Source organism: Haematobia irritans, chromosome 4, assembly GCF_050003625.1.
Source record: "Haematobia irritans isolate KBUSLIRL chromosome 4, ASM5000362v1, whole genome shotgun sequence".
Classification (NCBI taxonomy): domain Eukaryota; kingdom Metazoa; phylum Arthropoda; class Insecta; order Diptera; family Muscidae; genus Haematobia; species Haematobia irritans.
Window position 1 is genome coordinate 18,398,833 of NC_134400.1, and position 18,232 is coordinate 18,417,064.

At 22.1% G+C, this 18,232-nt stretch overlaps 1 protein-coding gene across 8 annotated transcripts in view; it reads right to left on the minus strand.

Annotated features, from left to right (window-relative positions):
• rols (zinc-RING finger and ankyrin repeat domain-containing protein rolling pebbles) overlaps positions 1–18,232 on the minus strand; it is a 253,722-nt gene that overhangs the window by 11,909 nt on the left and 223,581 nt on the right. For all 8 annotated transcript variants that reach the window (XM_075303559.1, XM_075303552.1, XM_075303558.1 and 5 more), the window contains one exon: positions 1,698–2,202. In XM_075303559.1, coding sequence (XP_075159674.1) covers positions 1,698–2,202 — 505 coding nt within the window. The remainder of the gene's footprint in view (positions 1–1,697; positions 2,203–18,232) is intronic.

Genomic DNA, 18,232 nt, shown 5'->3' on the forward strand with positions numbered 1-18,232 from the left:
TTATTTCTATAGAAAATTTGTTCACAATTGTATTTCTATAGAAAATTTTCTCAACATTTTATTTCTATGGAAAATTTTTTCAAAATTATATTTCTATAGAATATTTTGTCAAAATTTCATTTTTATCGGAAATTTGGTCAAAATTTCATTTTTATCGGAAATTTGGTCAAAATTTCATTTCTATCAGAAATTTTGTCAAAATTTTAATTCTATAGAAAATTTTGTCACAATTTTATTTCTATAGAAAATGTTCTCAAAAATTTATTTCTAAGGAAAATTTTCTCAAATTTTAGTTCTATAGAAAATTTTGTCGAAATTGTATTTCCAATTGAAAATTTTGTCAAAATTTTATTTCCAATTGAAAATTTTGTCAAAATTTCATTTCTATCGGAAATTTGGTCAAAATTTTATTTCTATAGAAAATTTGTTCACAATTTTATTTCTATAGAAAATTTTCTCAACATTTTATTTCTATGGCAAATTTTTTCAAAATTATATTTCTATAGAAAATTTTGTCAAAATGTTATTTCCAATTGAAAATTTTGTCAAAATTTTATTTCCAATTGAAAGTTTTGTCAAAATGTTATTTCTATAGACAATTTTGTGAACATTTTATTTACATGAAAATTTTGTGAAAACTTTATTGCTATGGAAATTTTGTCAAAATTTTATTTCTATTGAAATTCTTTGTCAAAATTTTATTACTATAACCACCGTGGTGCAATGCATATACAAGGTCGTGGGTTCGATTCCTGCTTCGACCGAACACCAAAAAGTTTTTCAGCGGTGGATTATCCCACCTCAGTAATGCTGGTGACATTTCTGAAGGTTTCAAAGCTTCTCTAAGTGGTTTCACTGGAATGTGGAGCGCCGTTCGGACTCGGCTATAAAAAGGAGGTCCCTTGTCATTCAGGTTACCATGGAATCGGGCAGCACTCAGTGATAAGAGAGAAGTTCACCACTGTGGACTGAATAGTCTAAGTGAGCCTGATACATCGGGCTGCCACAAAACCTAACCTAACCTATTACTATAGAAAATTTTCTCAAAATTTTTCTATAGAAAATTTTCTCTAAATTTTATTTCTATCGAAAATTTCTCAAAATTTGATTTCTATAGAAAATTTTGTTAAAATTTTCTTTCTATAGAAATTTTTGTCAAAATTTTATTTCTGTAGAAAATTTTGTCAAAATTTTATTTCCATAGAAAATTTACTCAAAATTTTCTATAGAAAATTTTCTCTAAATTTTATTTCTATCGAAAATTTCTCAAAATTTTATTTCTATTGGAAATTTCTCAAAATTTTATTTTTCTATAAAACCAATAAGTACTTCTTTAAAAAAAAATTTTAAATTTTATTTCTATAGAAAATGTTGTCAAAATTTTATTTCCATAGAAAATTTTCTCAAAAAATTTCTATAGAAAATTTTCTCTAAATTTTATTTCTATCGAAAATTTCTCAAAATTTTATTTCTATTGGAAATTTCTCAAAATTTTATTTTTCTAGAAAACCAATAAGTACTTCTTTAAATACCTTTATTAAATTTATGTTAATTTTTTTTATGTTGTTAACTTAGATTGAAATTTTAACTTCCTGGAGAGAGAGAGAGAGAGAGAGAGAGAGTGTATACAATATGAATGATTGCTTGGAAAAGCCCCGGTCAACACAGTATGAAAAAGCCTATTTGAACCTTCTTACCTTCTGATAATATCGAGCCTGTATCAATGGGACAACCACCATTTGAAGCGGTACGACGATGACCAACCACACCACTAACACCATTCGTTAAGGCGTTGCGCAAATTTTTATGATTGAAAAAGCGACGGCGTGTCGGTGGTGTGGCAAATGATGAAGTATGAATTTCGCTATAGTTGTTATTGTTGCTGTTAATGTTGTGATGATGATGAGAAGGATGATGATGGCCATTGTATTGGCTTTGGCCTCCACTCGAACTGATGGACGATGAGGTACCGTTGTTGATATTGCTGCTGCTGTTACCACTGCTGCTGCCACCGCCGCCGCTGATAATTGTATTGCTATTATGAATATCCGCTGTAACGGTATACAATTGTTGCAAGCCTTTTGTATTGGCCGTGGCCGATACTGCACCGCCACCAATTGATGATGCTGAAGCCTTGGGCAATTTACCAATACTGGCATAACGATGATATTCCGGTGATATGGTCTCCTGACGGTTATGGTGCTGAAGAAACAAAAAATGAAAAAGTGCAGAAAAAACAACATAATAAAAATGTTACATACACACACATACATATATAGGATTGAATATAAATTCTAATGGTAATGATAATAAAAAGAACTTTCCATCAATAGAGGACAAAACATCAGTGAAAAAAGTGGCAATTGTGGTCACCAAATGTTTAAGAAACATAAACCTATTGTTAAGTCTACACTAAAAAGAAAACAGACAAAAACGTTTCCTTATATCCGAAGATTTTAAACCTTCACATAAGGATTTTGTTATTGTTTGCGAACCAAAGAAGCAACTTCTTTAAAGTTTTACAATTTTCTATCGAAATGAAATTTTGACAAAATTTTCTTTAGAAATAAAATTTTGACAAAATTTTCTATAAAAGTAAAGTTTTGACAAAATTTTCTATAGTAATAAAATCTTGACAAAATCGTCTACAGAGATAAAATTTTGACAACATTTTCTTTAGAAATAAAATGTTGACGAAACTTTCTATAGAAATAAAATTTTGACTAAATTTTCTATAGGAATAAAATTTTGACAAAATTTTCATAGAAATAAAATTTTGACAAAATTTTCTATAGAAATAAAATTTTGACAAATTTTTCTATAGAAATAAAATTTTGACAAAAGTTGCTATAGAAATAAAATTTTGACAAAATTTTCTATAGAAAAAAATATTGACAAAATATTCTTTAGAAATAAAATTTTTACAAAACTTTCTACAGAAATAAAATTTTGACAAAATTTTCTATATACATAAAATTTTGACAAAATTTTCTATAGAAACAAAATGTTGACAAGTTTTCTATAGAAATAAAATTTTGACAAATTTTTCTATAGTAATAAAATTTTGAAAAAATTTTCTATAGAAACAAAATTTCGATAAGATTTGCTATAGAAATACAATTTTGACAAAATTTTCTAGAGGAATAAAATTTTGACAAAATTTTCTATAGAAATACAATTTTGACAAAATTTTCTATAGAAATACAATATTGACAAAATTTTCTATAGAAATAAAATTTTGACAAAATTGTTTATTGAAATAAAAGTTTGACAAAATCCTCTATAAAAATAAAATTTTGACAAATTTTTCTATAGAAATAAAATTTTTAAAAAATTTTCTATAGAAATAAAATTTGAACAAAATTTTCTATAGAAGTAAAGTTGTGACAAAATTTCCTATAGAAGTAAAGTTTTGATAAAATTTTCTATAGAAATAAAATCTTGAAAAAATTGTCTACAGAGATAAAATTTTGACAACATTTTCTTTAGAAATAAAATTTTGCCAAACTTTCTATAGAAATAAAATTTTGACAAAATTTTCTATAGAAATAAAATTTTGACAAAATTTTCTATAGAAATAAAATTTTGACAAAATTTTCTATAGAAATAAAATATTGACAAAATTTTCGTTAGAAATAAAATTTTGACAAAATTTTCGTTAGAAATAAAATTTTGACAAAAGTTGCTATAGAAATACAATTTTGACAAAATTTTCTAGAGGAATAAAATTTTGACAAAAGTTTCTATAGAAATACAATTTTGACAAAATTTTCTATAGAAATAAAATTTTGATAAATTTTGCATACAAATAAAATTTTGACAAACTTTTCTATAGAAACAAAATTTTGACAAAATTTCCTATAGAAATAAAAATTTAGCAAAATTTTCTATAGTAATAAAATTTTGACAAAAAATTCTGTAGAAACAAAATTTGACAAAATTTTCTATAGAAATTAAATTTTGACAAAATTTTCTATAGAAATAAGATATTGACAAAATATTTTATAGAAATTAAATGTTGACAAAATTTTCTATAGAATTAAAAATTTTGACAAAATTTTCTACAGAATTACAAATTTCTACAAAATTTTCTAAAGAAATAAAATTTTGACAAAATTTTCTAAAAAATAAAATTTTGACAAAATTCGCTACAGACATAAAATGTTGACAAAATTTGCTCAAATTTTGAGAAACGTTTTTATTAGAAATAAAATTTTCTCAAAATTTGAGAAAATTTTGTCAACATTTTATTTTTGTAGCGAATTTTGTCAAAATTTTATTTCTTTAGAAAATTTTGTCAAAATTTTATTTCTTTAGAAAATTTTGTCAACATTTTATTTCTGTAGCGAATTTAGTCAAAATTTTATTTGTTAGAAAATTTTGTCAAAATTTTATTTCTTTAGAAAATTTTGTCAACATTTTATTTCTGTAGCGAATTTTGTCAAAATTTTATTTCTATAGAAATTTTGTATAAATTTTGTATAAATTTTTAATTCTATAGAAAATTTTGTCAACATTTAATTTCTATAAAATATTTTGTCAATATCTTATTTCTATAGAAAATTTTATCAAAATTTTATTTCTATAGAAAATTTTGTCAAAATTTAATTTCTATAGAAAATTTTGTCAAATTTTGTTTCTATAGAATTTTTTGTCAAAATTTTATTATGATAGAAAATTTTGTTAAAATTTTATATCTATAGAAAATTTTGTCAAAATTTTGTTTCTATAGAAAAGTTTGTCAAAATTTTATTTGTATGGCAAATTTATCAAAATTTTATTTCTATAGAAAATTTTGTCAAAATTGTATTTCTATAGAAACTTTTGTCAAAATTTTATTCCTCTAGAAAATTTTGTCAATATTGTTTTTCTATAGCAACTTTTGTCAAAATTGTATTTTTAAGAAAATTTTGTCAAAATTTTAATTCTATATAAAATTTTGTCAAAATTTTATTTCTATAGAGAATTTAGTCACAATTTTATTTCTATAGAAAGTTTCGTCAAAATTTTATTTCCAAAGAAAATGTTGTCAAAATTTTATCTCTGTAGACAATTTTTTCAAGATTTTATTTCTATAGAAAATTTTGTCAAAACTTTACTTCTATAGAAAATTTTGTTCAAATTTTACTTCTATAGAAAATTTTGTAAAAATTTTATTTCTATAGAAAAATTTGTCAAAATTGTATTTTTATAGAGGATTTTGTCAAACTTTTATTTCAATGAACAATTTTGTCAAAATTTTATTTCTGTAGAAAATTTTGTCAAAATTGTATTTCTATAGAAAATTTTGTCAAAATTGTATTTCTATAGAAACTTTTGTCAAAATTTTATTCCTTTAGAAAATTTTGTCAAAATTGTATTTCTATAGCAAATCTTATCGAAATTTTGTTTCTATAGAAATTTTTTTCAAAATTTTATTACTATAGAAAAATTTGTCAAAATTTTATTTCTATAGAAAACTTGTCAACATTTTGTTTCTATAGAAAATTTTGTCAAAATTCGCTACAGAAATAAAATGTTGACAAAATGTTCTCAAATTTTGAGAAAATTTTTTTATAGAAATAAAATTTTCTATAGAAATAAAATTTTGAAAAAATTTTCATCTTTGTTTAACAAATAAAAACTTGTAAACAAAACTTAGTTCGTATTCTTTGTAAGCCTTATTTTTCACAGTGTATTTATAACTGATAGTTTTTATCAAGCCTTATGAAAAAAAAAACACAAAAAATCATATAAACTGTAAGTAACCAAAACAAAGTTGTCCAAAACCGTGCAAAAAAAATACTATGGCAAATAACACAGTTCGCAATTTTTTTCCACGGTTCCAAAGTTCAAACTAAAGAGAAATGAAAAAAGCAATAAAAATGATGCAAACCCTCTTATCCACCAAACAGTACGTTTTCAAGATCATCATTGAAATGAAAGGAAGACAAGCGAAACAAATTCCAAAAAATAAAAAAAACTCATGACGAGTAACGGCTCATAAAATCATCCATCTCATATTGATTAGTCATATGTACTTCCCAAGACCCAAAATAATATACAAACATGTACATGTATCTTTGTTGGCAATCCACTGGATATTGTATAGCGGACAGCAAAACGACACATCTATGTTGTTGGACTTGAGTTGAACTTTTACTAAGAAATTGATACAGAGAAATGTAGAGAAATAAAATTTAAAATGAATTTCCTTAGAGGTACAGAGGATAAACACAGAAAACCAAAAAAAAAAAAACGTGTTTGATTTGGTTACAGTAATCCTTTCATAGTCACAGAGAGGAATTTACAATAGGTCTGTTTTCTTTTAGTACTGGATGCAAAATTGTTATAAACTATCAATACAAAAAAAAAAACAAAATTGCGCACTGGAGTTCTTATCTAGAATCCAGACACACCAACCATTAAAAGCTTTTAATACACACAATTATGGAAATCTTCTCATAACCTTTACATCAGGGTTATTAACTTCATACCTTAACTATTTCATGGCAGTGCGTACGATCTGCACTTTTCCCCATTTCCTTCACTACCTATGGCCAACAAATTAAAGTAATTTCCTTTTTCCATTACAAGAGTATTCTTTAAATGGGGAAACATGCAAGAATGTTGCCTGGGAATTTTCTCAAAAGAAACAGAAGAAAACAAATGTGTATGAATAAAGTTCGGCGCGGTCGAATCTTATTTACCATCCACCATGGAACAAAATTGACAAAATTTTCTATAGAAATAAAATTTTGAGAAAATTTTCTACAGGAAGAAAATTTTGAAAAAATTTTCTATAAAAATAAAATTTTGACACAATTTTCTACAGGAAGAAAATTTTGACAAAATTTCTGTAGGAAGAAAATTTTGACACAATTTTCTATAGGAAGAAAATTTTGACAAAATTTCCTATGTAAATAAAATGTTGATAAAATTTTCTATAGAAATAAAAAAAAAAATGTTCTCTATTAAAAAAATTTTGACAAAATTTTCTCTATTAAAAAAATTTTGACAAAATTTTCTCTATTAAAACAAAATTTGACAAAAATTTCTATAGAAATAAAAGTTTGATAAAATTTTCTATAGATATAAAATTTTGAGAAAATTTTCTATAGAAATAAAATTTTACACAATTTTATACAGAAATAAAATTTTGACAAAATTTTCTATAGAAATACAATTTAGACAACATTTTCTATAGAAATAAAATTTTGACAAAACTTTCTATAGAAATAAAATTTTGACAAAACTTTCTATAGAAATAAAATTTTGACAAAATTTTCTAAAGAACTAAAAATTTTGACAAAATTTCTATAGAATTAAAAATTTTGACAAAATTTTCTATAGAATGAAAAATTTTGTCAAAATTTTCTCTAGAAATAAAATGTTGACAAAATTTTCTATAGAAATAAAATTTTGACAAAATTTTCTATAGAAATACAATTTAGACAACATTTTCTATAGAAATAAAATTTTGACATTTTCTATAGAAATAAAATTTTGACAAAACTTTCTATAGAAATAAAATTTTGACAAAATTTCTATAGAATTAAAAATTTTGACAACATTTTCTATAGAATTAAAAATTTTGACAACATTTTCTATAGAATTAAAAATTTTGACAAATTTTTTTATAGAATTAAAAATTTTGACAAAATTTTCTATAGAATTAAAAATTTTGACAAAATTTTCTATAGAAATACAATTTTATAGAAAATGTTCTATAGAAACAAAATTTTGATATTTTCTATAGAAATAAAATTTTGACAAGACTTTCTATAGAAATAAAATTTTGACAAAATTTTCTATAGAATTAAAATTGTGACAAAATTTCTTTAGAATTAAAAACTTTGACAACATTTTCTATAGAATTAAAAATTTTGACAAAATTTTCTATAGATTGAAAATTTTTGACAAAATTTCTATAGAATTAAAACCTTTGACAACATTTTCTATAGAATTAAAAATTTTGACAAAATTTTCTATAGAAATGATCTATCATACAAAACCTTTTTTCGGGAGGTTCAAGTGTGGTTCATTGTTGGCTTTAATGAACTGCCTGAATTTATTCTGATAATTGGTTGATAGTTTAGCTGCAAGTAGAGGATGCTGATGAGGAATGTGGTAATTCCGAAACGTGCGTCCATCCAACCATCTTGCAGTCTATAGGGCTTTGCCCAAATAAATTTGACAAACATTCTTTTCCTCTGTTGGTTAAGCTACACTTGTAGTTTAGTCAATGTATGGTTTTAAGCTGCGATAAAAACAACAACAATGCTTAAAGAACAAAACCAACAACAACAAAACAAAAAAGAATGAAATAAAATTTTGACAAAATTTTCTACAGGAATACAATTTAGACAACATTTTCTATAGAAATAAAATTTTGACAAAATTTTCTAAAGAAATAAAATTTTGACAAAATTTTCTAAAGAAATAAAATTTTCTACAGAAATAAAATTTTGACAAAATTTTGTGTAGAATTAAAAATTTTGACAAAATTTCTATAGAATTAAAAGTTTTGACAAAATTTTTTTATAGAATTAAAAATTTTGACGAAATAAAATTTTGAGAAAATTGTCTATAGACATAAAATTTTGCGAAAAATTTTTGTAGAAATGAAATTTTGAGAAATTTTTCTACAGAAATAAAATTTTGACAAAATTTTCTATAGAAATACAATTTAGACAACATTTTCTATAGAAATAAAATTTTGGCAAAACTTTCTATAGAAATAAAATTTTGACAAAATTTTGTATAGAATTAAAAATTTTGACAAAATTTTGGTATAGAATTAAAAATTTTGACAAAATTTCTATAGAATTAAAAGTTTTAACAAAATTTTCTATAGAAATAAAATTTTGACATTTTCTATAGAAATAAAATTTGACAAAATTTTCTATAGAAATAAAATTTTGACAAAATTTCTATAGAATTAAAAGTTTTGACAAAATTTTTTATAGAAATAAAATTTTGACATTTTCTATAGAAATAAAATTTGGCAAAATTTTCTAAAGAAATAAAATTTTGACAAAATTTTCTATGGAATTAAAAATTTTTACAAAATTTTCTATAGAATGAAAAATTTTCTACAGAAATAAAATTTTGACAAAATTTTCTATAGAAATAAAATTTTGACAAAATTTTCTATAGAAATAAAATTTTGACAAAATTTTCCATAGAAATAGAAATTTGACAAAATTTTCTATAGAAATAAAATTTTGACAAAATTTCTTCATGAATAAAATTTTGACAAAATTTTCTATAGAAATAAAATTTTGACAAAATTTCTTAGGAATAAAATTTTGACAAAATTTTCTATAGAAATAAAATTTTGAGAATTTTTTTCTATTCAAAACATTTGACAAAATTTTCTATAGTAATAAAATTTTGAAAAAACAATTTTCTTTAGAAAAAAAATGACAAATTTTTCTATAGAAATAAAATTTTGACAAAATCTTCTATAGAAATAAATTAAATTTTCTATAGAAATAAAATTTTGACAAATTTTGTTCTAATGGTAAGACACCAGAGCGTATTTCGGTGTTTTACTCTATGCCACCGCTATTTGGCGTGTAATACCGGATGGCAAAAATACCACCGGTGGCAGTTCTCTGGTATCTACTCAGGAAACGTGCAATTTAATCTCAACCCAAGATTATATGGTCGCCGTGGACCCGTAAATGGGCAATACTATAATAACACATTTTACGTATATATCATATAATACACTCATGGCATCTCGAATCTATTTTTTGCGTTACATAGGAACTGGCAACGTAAATAGACTTCCCATTCTGTAGTGGATGATGGATATAACAACGCATGCAATATATTCAGAAATTTATGAACAATCTTTTGTAACAGCTCATATAAATGCATTAATGGGAAATTATCATCCTGTATAGAAAGGCAAGACGATGACAGTAGTAGAAAAACACCAAAGGGGGACCATATTAAACATCGAAAGCAAGCGTTTAAAAACTATCAACAACAGGATGAGCAATACATAGGTGATTGGTATGACAGGAAAAAAATAACTGGAGTCACATTATGGACAGGGAAAACACCATTTACATGGCTTAAAGCGATTCAAATGATTGCTCTTGATATTCATTAAAATGATGCCTTTATATGAATCCGGTAATATTGAGTTCTGCCTGCAGGGAGAACCGGTATCAGGTGTACACGACATTTTATTTCTATAGAAGATGTTGTCAAAATTTTTATTTCTATGGAAAATTTTCTCAAAAATTTATTTTTATACAAAATTTTGTCAAAATTTTATTCCTAGAGAAAATTTGAAAAAATTTTCTGTAAGAATAAAAATTTTGTCAAAATTTTATTCCTATAGAAAATTTGAAAAAATTTTCTGTAAGAATAAAAATTTTGTCAAAATTTTATTTTTATAGAAAATTTTGTTAAAATTGTATTTCAATAGAAAATTTTGTCAAAATTTTGTGTCTATAGAAAATTTTGTCAAAATTGTATTTCTCAAAATTTTTAATTTTATAGAAAATTTTGTAAAAATTTTTATTTTATTTCTATAGAAAATTTTGTCCTTGTTTTATTTCTATAAAAAATTTTGTCAAAACTTTATTTCTGTAGAAATTTTATTAAAATTTTATTTCTATAGAAAATTTTCCCAAAATCGAAAATTGTAACAAAATTTTATTTCTATAGAAAATTGTAACAAAATTTTATTTCTATAGAACATTTTGTCAAAATTTTATTTTTATAGAAAATTTTGTCAACATTTTATTTTTATAGAAAATTTTGTCAAAATTTTATTTGTATAGAAAATTGTAACAAAATTTTATTTCTATAGAAAATTTTTTCAATATTTTATTTCTATAGAAAATGTTGTCAAAATTTTATTTGTCCTTGTTTTATTTCCTTAGAAAAACTTTGTCAAAAATGTATTTCTATAGAAAGTTTTGTCAAAATTTTATTTCTTTTGAAAATTTTCTTAAAATTTTATTTCTATAGAAAGTTTTGTCAAAATTTTACTTCTTTAGAAAATTTTCTTAAAATTTTATTTCTATAGAAAATTTTCTCAAAATATTATTTTTTGTCAAAATTGTATTTCTACAGAAAATTTGAAGTAGAAAATTTTGTCAAAATTTTATTTCTATAGAAAATTTTGTCAATATTTTATTTCTATAGAAAATTTTGTCCTTGTTTTATTTCTATAGAAAATTTTGTCCTTGTTTTATTTCCTTAGAAAAACTATGTCATAAATTTATTTCTATCGAAAATTTTGCTAAAATTTTATTTCTATCGAAAATTTTCTCAAAATTGTATTTCTATTGAACATTTTCTCAAAATTTTATTTCTATAGAAAATTTTGTCAAAAAATTATTTCTATAGAAAATTTTCTTAAAATTTTATTTCTATAGAAAAGTTTGCCAAATTTTGACTTCTATAGAAAATTTTGTTAAAATTTTATTTCTATCGAAAATTTGTTCAAAATGTTTAATTCTATAGAAAATGTTGTCAAATTATTTTAATTCTATAGAAAATTTCGTCAAAAATTTCAATTTTTTAGAGAATTTTCTCAAAGTTTTATTTCTACAGAAAATTTTCTCAAAATTTTATTTCTATAGAAAATTTTGTCAAAAAATTATTTCTATAGAAAATTTTCTTAAAATTTTATTTCTATAGAAAAGTTTGCCAAATTTTGACTTCTATAGAAAATTGTGTTAAAATTTTATTTCTATCGAAAATTTGTTCAAAATTTTCAATTCTATAGAAAATGTTGTCAAATTATTTTAATTCTATAGAAAATGTCGTCATAAGTTTTAATTTTTTTAGAGAATTTTCTCAAAGTTTTATTTCTATAGAAAATTTTCTCAAAATTTTGTTTCTATAGGAAATTGGAACAAAATTTTATTTCAATAGAAAATTTTCTCAAAGTTTTATTCCTATAGAAATTTTTCTCAAAATTTTATTTCTATAGAAAATTCTAACAAAATTTTATTTCAATAGAAAATTTTGTCAAAATTTTATTTCAATAGAAAATTTTATGAAAATTTTATTTTTATAGAATATTTTGTCAAAATTTAATTTCTATAGCAAATTCTCTCAAAAAGTTTATTTCTATAGAAAATTTTGTGAATTTTTTTTCACAAAGGAAAAATTCTATTTCTCTGTGTAGCTAGGGCCTGTTTCAAAAAGCTCTAATTTGTATAATAGCCACGTATCAAGCTATTCACAATTATTGCCCAAACATTTAAATAAAAACGTGTAATAAGTGCTGCTATTGTAAATTACCCCACGATTCGAAATAGAAAACCGTAAAACAAAACGGCTTTTGTGTTTATGTTTTTATGGCAATGTATTTTGGTGGCATTTATGGATTTTGTGTAAAAAACAAGAACACAAAAAAATGAAATATTCGGAAAATTATGTATTTGAACACATTTTAAATGAGAACATGTTCTGCCCAAAACCGTGACCAAAGAGTTTCAATCTCAGACATTGTGACACCGGTTTCCAACACCATCAGGTCTCATTTATTGTGGCAGTCTAACTCAATAGACTGTTTGGTTGTTTTTTTTTGTTATGGAAAAGGTTAACATTTGCCTTAGGTTTCAATTAAGCCAGAAAAAAATTGGATAACCATATAGAATGAGCCAATAACAATGAGCTGGTCTTTGATTTCTATACACACACCTCAAAATTATATAAAAAGAAAAAAAAAAAATACAACAAAATTAGTTAATAATTCAATGCAGGTAGATATTGTCTAATGGCTGTAATAAATTAAATGTTACACTTCAAACAAATAACATTTTTAATTATCTAATAAATCATGGTGATATTTTTTCTTTCTTTTATGTTTGAAATTCAAATCTTATTGTTTGCCAATTTGGTTTATTTCGGCAAACAATTGGGGTGGTTATAGGTGCTGCGACACTTAGTATTCAACGAGAGCTTTTTTAATAGATTTGTTTGAAGCCTTCACCCTTCTGTTATAGGGATACAAAAATCGAAATTATCGATTCATCGACCATTAAAAGTCGAACATTTTAAGGTGTGATGTGAGAAATCTCAGTGTTTTGGATGTGAGTTAAAACAAGTTTGTGGTATTTTGCCAACTAAATAATTTTTATAATTTACTTTAAAATTAAATTTTTTCTAATTTAATTTCATTTAAATTAAATGAAATTAAATTAGAAAATTTTGTCAAAATTTTATGTCTACAAAAAATTTTGTCAAAATTTTATGTCTACAAAAATTTTGTCAAAATTTTATGACTACAGAAAATTTTGTCAAAATTGTATGTCTACAGAAAAAAAAAAATTATCAAAATTTTATTTCCATAGACAATTTTGACAAAATTTTATTTCTATAGAAAATTTTGTCAAAATTTTATTTCTGTAAAAAATTTTGTCAAAATTTTATTTCTATAGGCAAATTTTGTCAAAATGTTATATCTATAGAATATTTTGTCTACATTTTATTGCTATAGAAAATTTTGTCAAAATTTTTAATTCCATAGAAAATTATGTGAAAAATTTTAATCTATAGAAAATTTTGTCAAAATGTTATTTCTGTAGAATATTTTGGTTACATTTTATTGCTATAGAAAATTTTGTCAGAATTTTTAATTCTATAGAAAATTATGTGAAAAATTTTTAATCTATAGAAAATTTTGTCAAAATGTTATTTTTGTGGATTATTTTATCTACAATTTAGTGCTGTAGAAAATTTTTAATTCTATAGAATATTTTGTCTACATTTTATTGCTATAGAAAATTTTGTCAAAATTTTTAATTCTATAGAAAATTATGTGAAAAATTTTAATCTATAGAAAATTTTGTCAAAATGTTATTTCTATAGAATATTTTGGCTACATTTTATTGCTATAGAAAATTTTGTCACAATTCTATTTCTATAGAAAATTATGTGAAAATTATTTAATCTATAGAAAATTTTGTCAAAATGTTATTTCTATGGATTATTTTGTCTACATTTTATTGCTATAGAAAATTTTTAATTCTATAGAAAATTTTGTGAAAATTTTTTAATCTATAGAAAATTCTGTCAAAATGTTATTTCTATGGATTATTGTATCTACATTTTATTGCTATAGACAATTTTTAATTCTATAGAAAAATTTTATTTTTATAGAAAATTTTCTCAAAATTGTATTTCTATAGAAAATTTTGTTAAAATTTTTAATTCTTTAGAAAAGTTTATTAAAATTTTATTTCTATAAAAATTTCATCAAAATTTTAGTTCTAAAGAAAATTTTATCAAAATTTTATTTCCATAGACAAATTTTGTCAAAATTTTATGTCTACAGAAAATATCAAAATTGTATGCCTTTAGAAAACATTGTCAAAATTTTATTTCTATAGCAAATTTTGTCAAAATTTTATTTCTATAAAAAATTTTGTCAAAATTTTATTTCTATAGAAAATTTTGTCAAAATGTTATTTCTATAGAAAATTTTGTTAAAATTTTTAATTCTTTAGAAAATTTTGTTAAAATTTTATTTCTATAGAAAATTTTGTCAAAATTTTAGTTCTATAGAAAATTTCATCAACATTTTAGTTCTATAGAAAATTTCATCAAAATTTTAGGTCTATAGACAAATTTTGTCAAAATGTTATTTCTATAGAATATTTTGTCAACATCTTATTGCAATAGAAAATTTTGTCAAAATTTTTAATTCTAGAGAAAATTATGCGAAAATTTTTTAATCTATAGAAAATTGTGTCAAAATGTTATTTCTATGGATTATTTTGTCTACATTTGATTGCTATAGAAAATTTTTGGTTCTATAGAAATTTTTTTAATCTATAGAAAATTTTGTCAAAAATAGAAAATTTTGTTAAAATTTTTAATTCTTTAGAAAATTTTCTCAAAATTTTATTTCTATAGAAAATTTTCTCAAAATTTTATTTCTATAGAAAATTTTGTAAAAATTTTATTTCTATAGAGGATTTTGTCAAAATTTTATTTTTATAGAAAATTTTGTCAAAATTTTATTTCTACAGACAAATTTTGTCAAAATTTTATGACTGCAGAAAATATCAAAATTTTATTTCTATAGAAAATTTTGTCAAAATTTTATTTCTGTAGAAAATTTTGTCAAAATGTTATTTCTATAGAATATTTAGTCAACATATTATTGCTATAGAAAATTTTGTCAAAATTTTTAATTCTATAGAAAATTGTGTCAAAATTTTTAATTCTATAGAAAATTTTGTCAAAATTTTTAATTCTATAGAAAATTTTGTCAATATTTTATTTCTATAGAAAATTGTGTCAAAATTTTTAATTCTTTAGAAAATTTTGTCAAAATTTTATTTCTATAGAAAATTTTGTCAATTTTGTCTATAGAAAATTATGTGAAAAAATGTTAATATATAGAAAATTTTGTCAAAATGTTATTTTGCTAAATTTTATTGTCATAGAAAATTTTGTCCAAATTTTTAATTTTATAGAAAATTTGTCAAAATTTTATTTCTATAGATAATTTTGTCAAAATTTTTAATTCTATAGAAAATTTTGTCAAAATTTTTATTTCTATAGAAAATTGTGTGAAAATTTTTTAATCTATAGAAAATTTTGTCAAAATGTTATTTCTATAGAATATGTTGGCTACATTTTATTGCTATATCACAATTTTATCAAAATTTTTAATTCTATAGAGAACGTTGTCAAGATTTTATTTCTATAGAAAATTTTGTTAAAATTTTTTAATTCTTTAGAAAATTTTCTCAAAATTGTATTTCTATACAAAATTTTGTCAAAATTTTATTTTTATAGAAAATGTTCTCAAAATTTTGTTTCTATAGACAAATTTTGTCAAAATTTTATTCCTATAAAAAATTTTGTCAAAATTGTATTTCTATAGAATTTTTTTCGAGTGTATAGGAGAAAGTTCATATGTCCGTCATCATCACATTAAGCTTTCAATCAAAGGTGTCTTCCGTTGGTCCATAGAAGTGGCCGAGATTTGTTTGTGGCTTTTGGCGCTTATGGTGTCTGTCAGACGGGCAAAGTAATTATAAAGAATTATCTCTTATTACTATAAGTTGTACCCATATGTGTGCTTTTTTTTCTTTTCTTGAGGAGAAAATCGATGGTCTCATAAATGCATAGCAAAAGAGTAAACATCCCATATAATTTTTAGAGTTTATAATTTAGAAAATTTTGCCATTTCATGGTGGTGAAAAGTTTGTTGAATATCTACTATAGAGGCACAAACTCCCATCATGCTGAATACGAGTGTGTAATGATATTTTGTTCATTATCATGTTGACAAGAGATTATTAGGCTTAAAAATTAACAATGATGTAAAAGAAATTGCGGATGGTCAAATCCTCCATATATACGATGGGAAATTTATAACTTCAGGAGTACTTATCAATATTTTGAGAATAGCGTTGCATCACTGGTTTGGAACTGAATCTTCGGCCAGTATGGCTAAGGTCTATAGGAATAGCATGACACTAAGGGAATGTGCTAATCAATATTTAGTTTAAAATCCTTTGAATTGGTGATAGAGTGGCTAAAATACGTCTCGTTGTTAACCACATCATCGCCAATGTTTCTTATTTGTAAACAATTAAGTTTCTTTCTATTGCCCGCCATTTTTCGATTGTTGACCATAGCATCAAGTTGTTGGTCATGTTATTATTATTGGTTACGATCGAGCACCGGATTGAATAAATTTTCAATATTTGAGGCGTTGTTCGTCATGCCTGTGATGTGTTCAATCAATAGCTTTTGAATGGTTGTTCGCAATAATAAGACATGTTAAAACATAAACATAAAAAAATGTTTTAGAGAGGATATCAGTATTTTGGTATTGACAATGAAATTTCATAAATTCAAAAATGAAATAAAAAAAAAAGCATAGTCATCTACAGATGATGATAACATTAAATTTTATTTAACGATTAGCTATTGCCTTATTTATGACCATAATGACCATAGTCATTGGAGGATGGGAATATAATTTTGACAAATGTTTCTATATAAATAAAATTTTGAAAAAATTTTCTATATAAATAAAATTTTAATAAAATTTTCTATAGAAATAAAATTTTCACAAAATTTTCTATAGAAATGAAGTTTTGACAAAATTTTTTATAGAAATAAAATTTTTTGAAAATTTTCTATAGAAATAAAATTTTTAGAAAATTTTCTATAGAAACAAAATTTTTAGAAAATTTTCTATAGAAGTAAAATTTTCAGAAAATTTTCTATAGAAATAAAATTTTCAGAAAATTTTCTATAGAAATAAAATTTTCAGAAAATTTTCTATAGAAATAAAATTTTCAGAAAATTTTCTATATAAATAAAATTTTCAGAAAATTTTCGATAGAAATAAAATTTTTAGATAATTTTCTATAGAAATAAAATTCGGAGAAAACTTTCTATAGAAATAAAATTTTTAGAAAATTTTCTATAGAAATAAAATTTTTAGAAAATTTTCTATAGAAATAAAATGTTGACAAAATTTTCTATAGAAATACAATTTTTAGAAAATGTTCTATACAAATACAATTTTGACAAAATTTTCTATAAAAATAAAATTTTGACAAAATTTCTATAGAAATAAAATTTTCACAAAATGAAGTTTTGACAAAATTTTCTATAGAAATAAAATTTTCAGAAAATTTTCTATAGAAATAAAATTTTTAGAAAATTTTGTATAGAAATAAAATTTGTAGAAAATTTTCTATAGAAATAAAATGTTGACAAAATTTTCTATAGAAATAAAATTTTTAGAAAATTTCTATAGAAATAAAATTTTCAGAAAATTTTCGATAGAAATAAAATTTTCAGAAAATTTTCTATAGAAATAAAATTCGGAGAAAACTTTCTATAGAAATAAAATTTTTAGAAAATTTTCTATAGAAATAAAATTTTTAGAAAATTTTCTATAGAAATAAAATTTTTAGAAAATTTTCTATAGAAATAAAATGTTGACAAAATTTTCTATAGAAATAAAATTTTTAGAAAATTTTCTATAGAAATAAAATTTTTAGAAAATTTTCTATAGAAATAAAATGTTGACAAAATTTTCTATAGAAATAAAATTTTCAGAAAATTTTCTATAGAAATAAAATTTTCAGAAAATTTTTTATAGAAATAAAATTTTCAGAAAATTTTCTATAGAAATAAAATTTTCAGAAAATTTTCTATAGAAATAAAATTCAGAGAAAACTTTCTTAAGAAATAAAATTTTCTATAGAAATAAATTGTGACAAAAATTTCTATG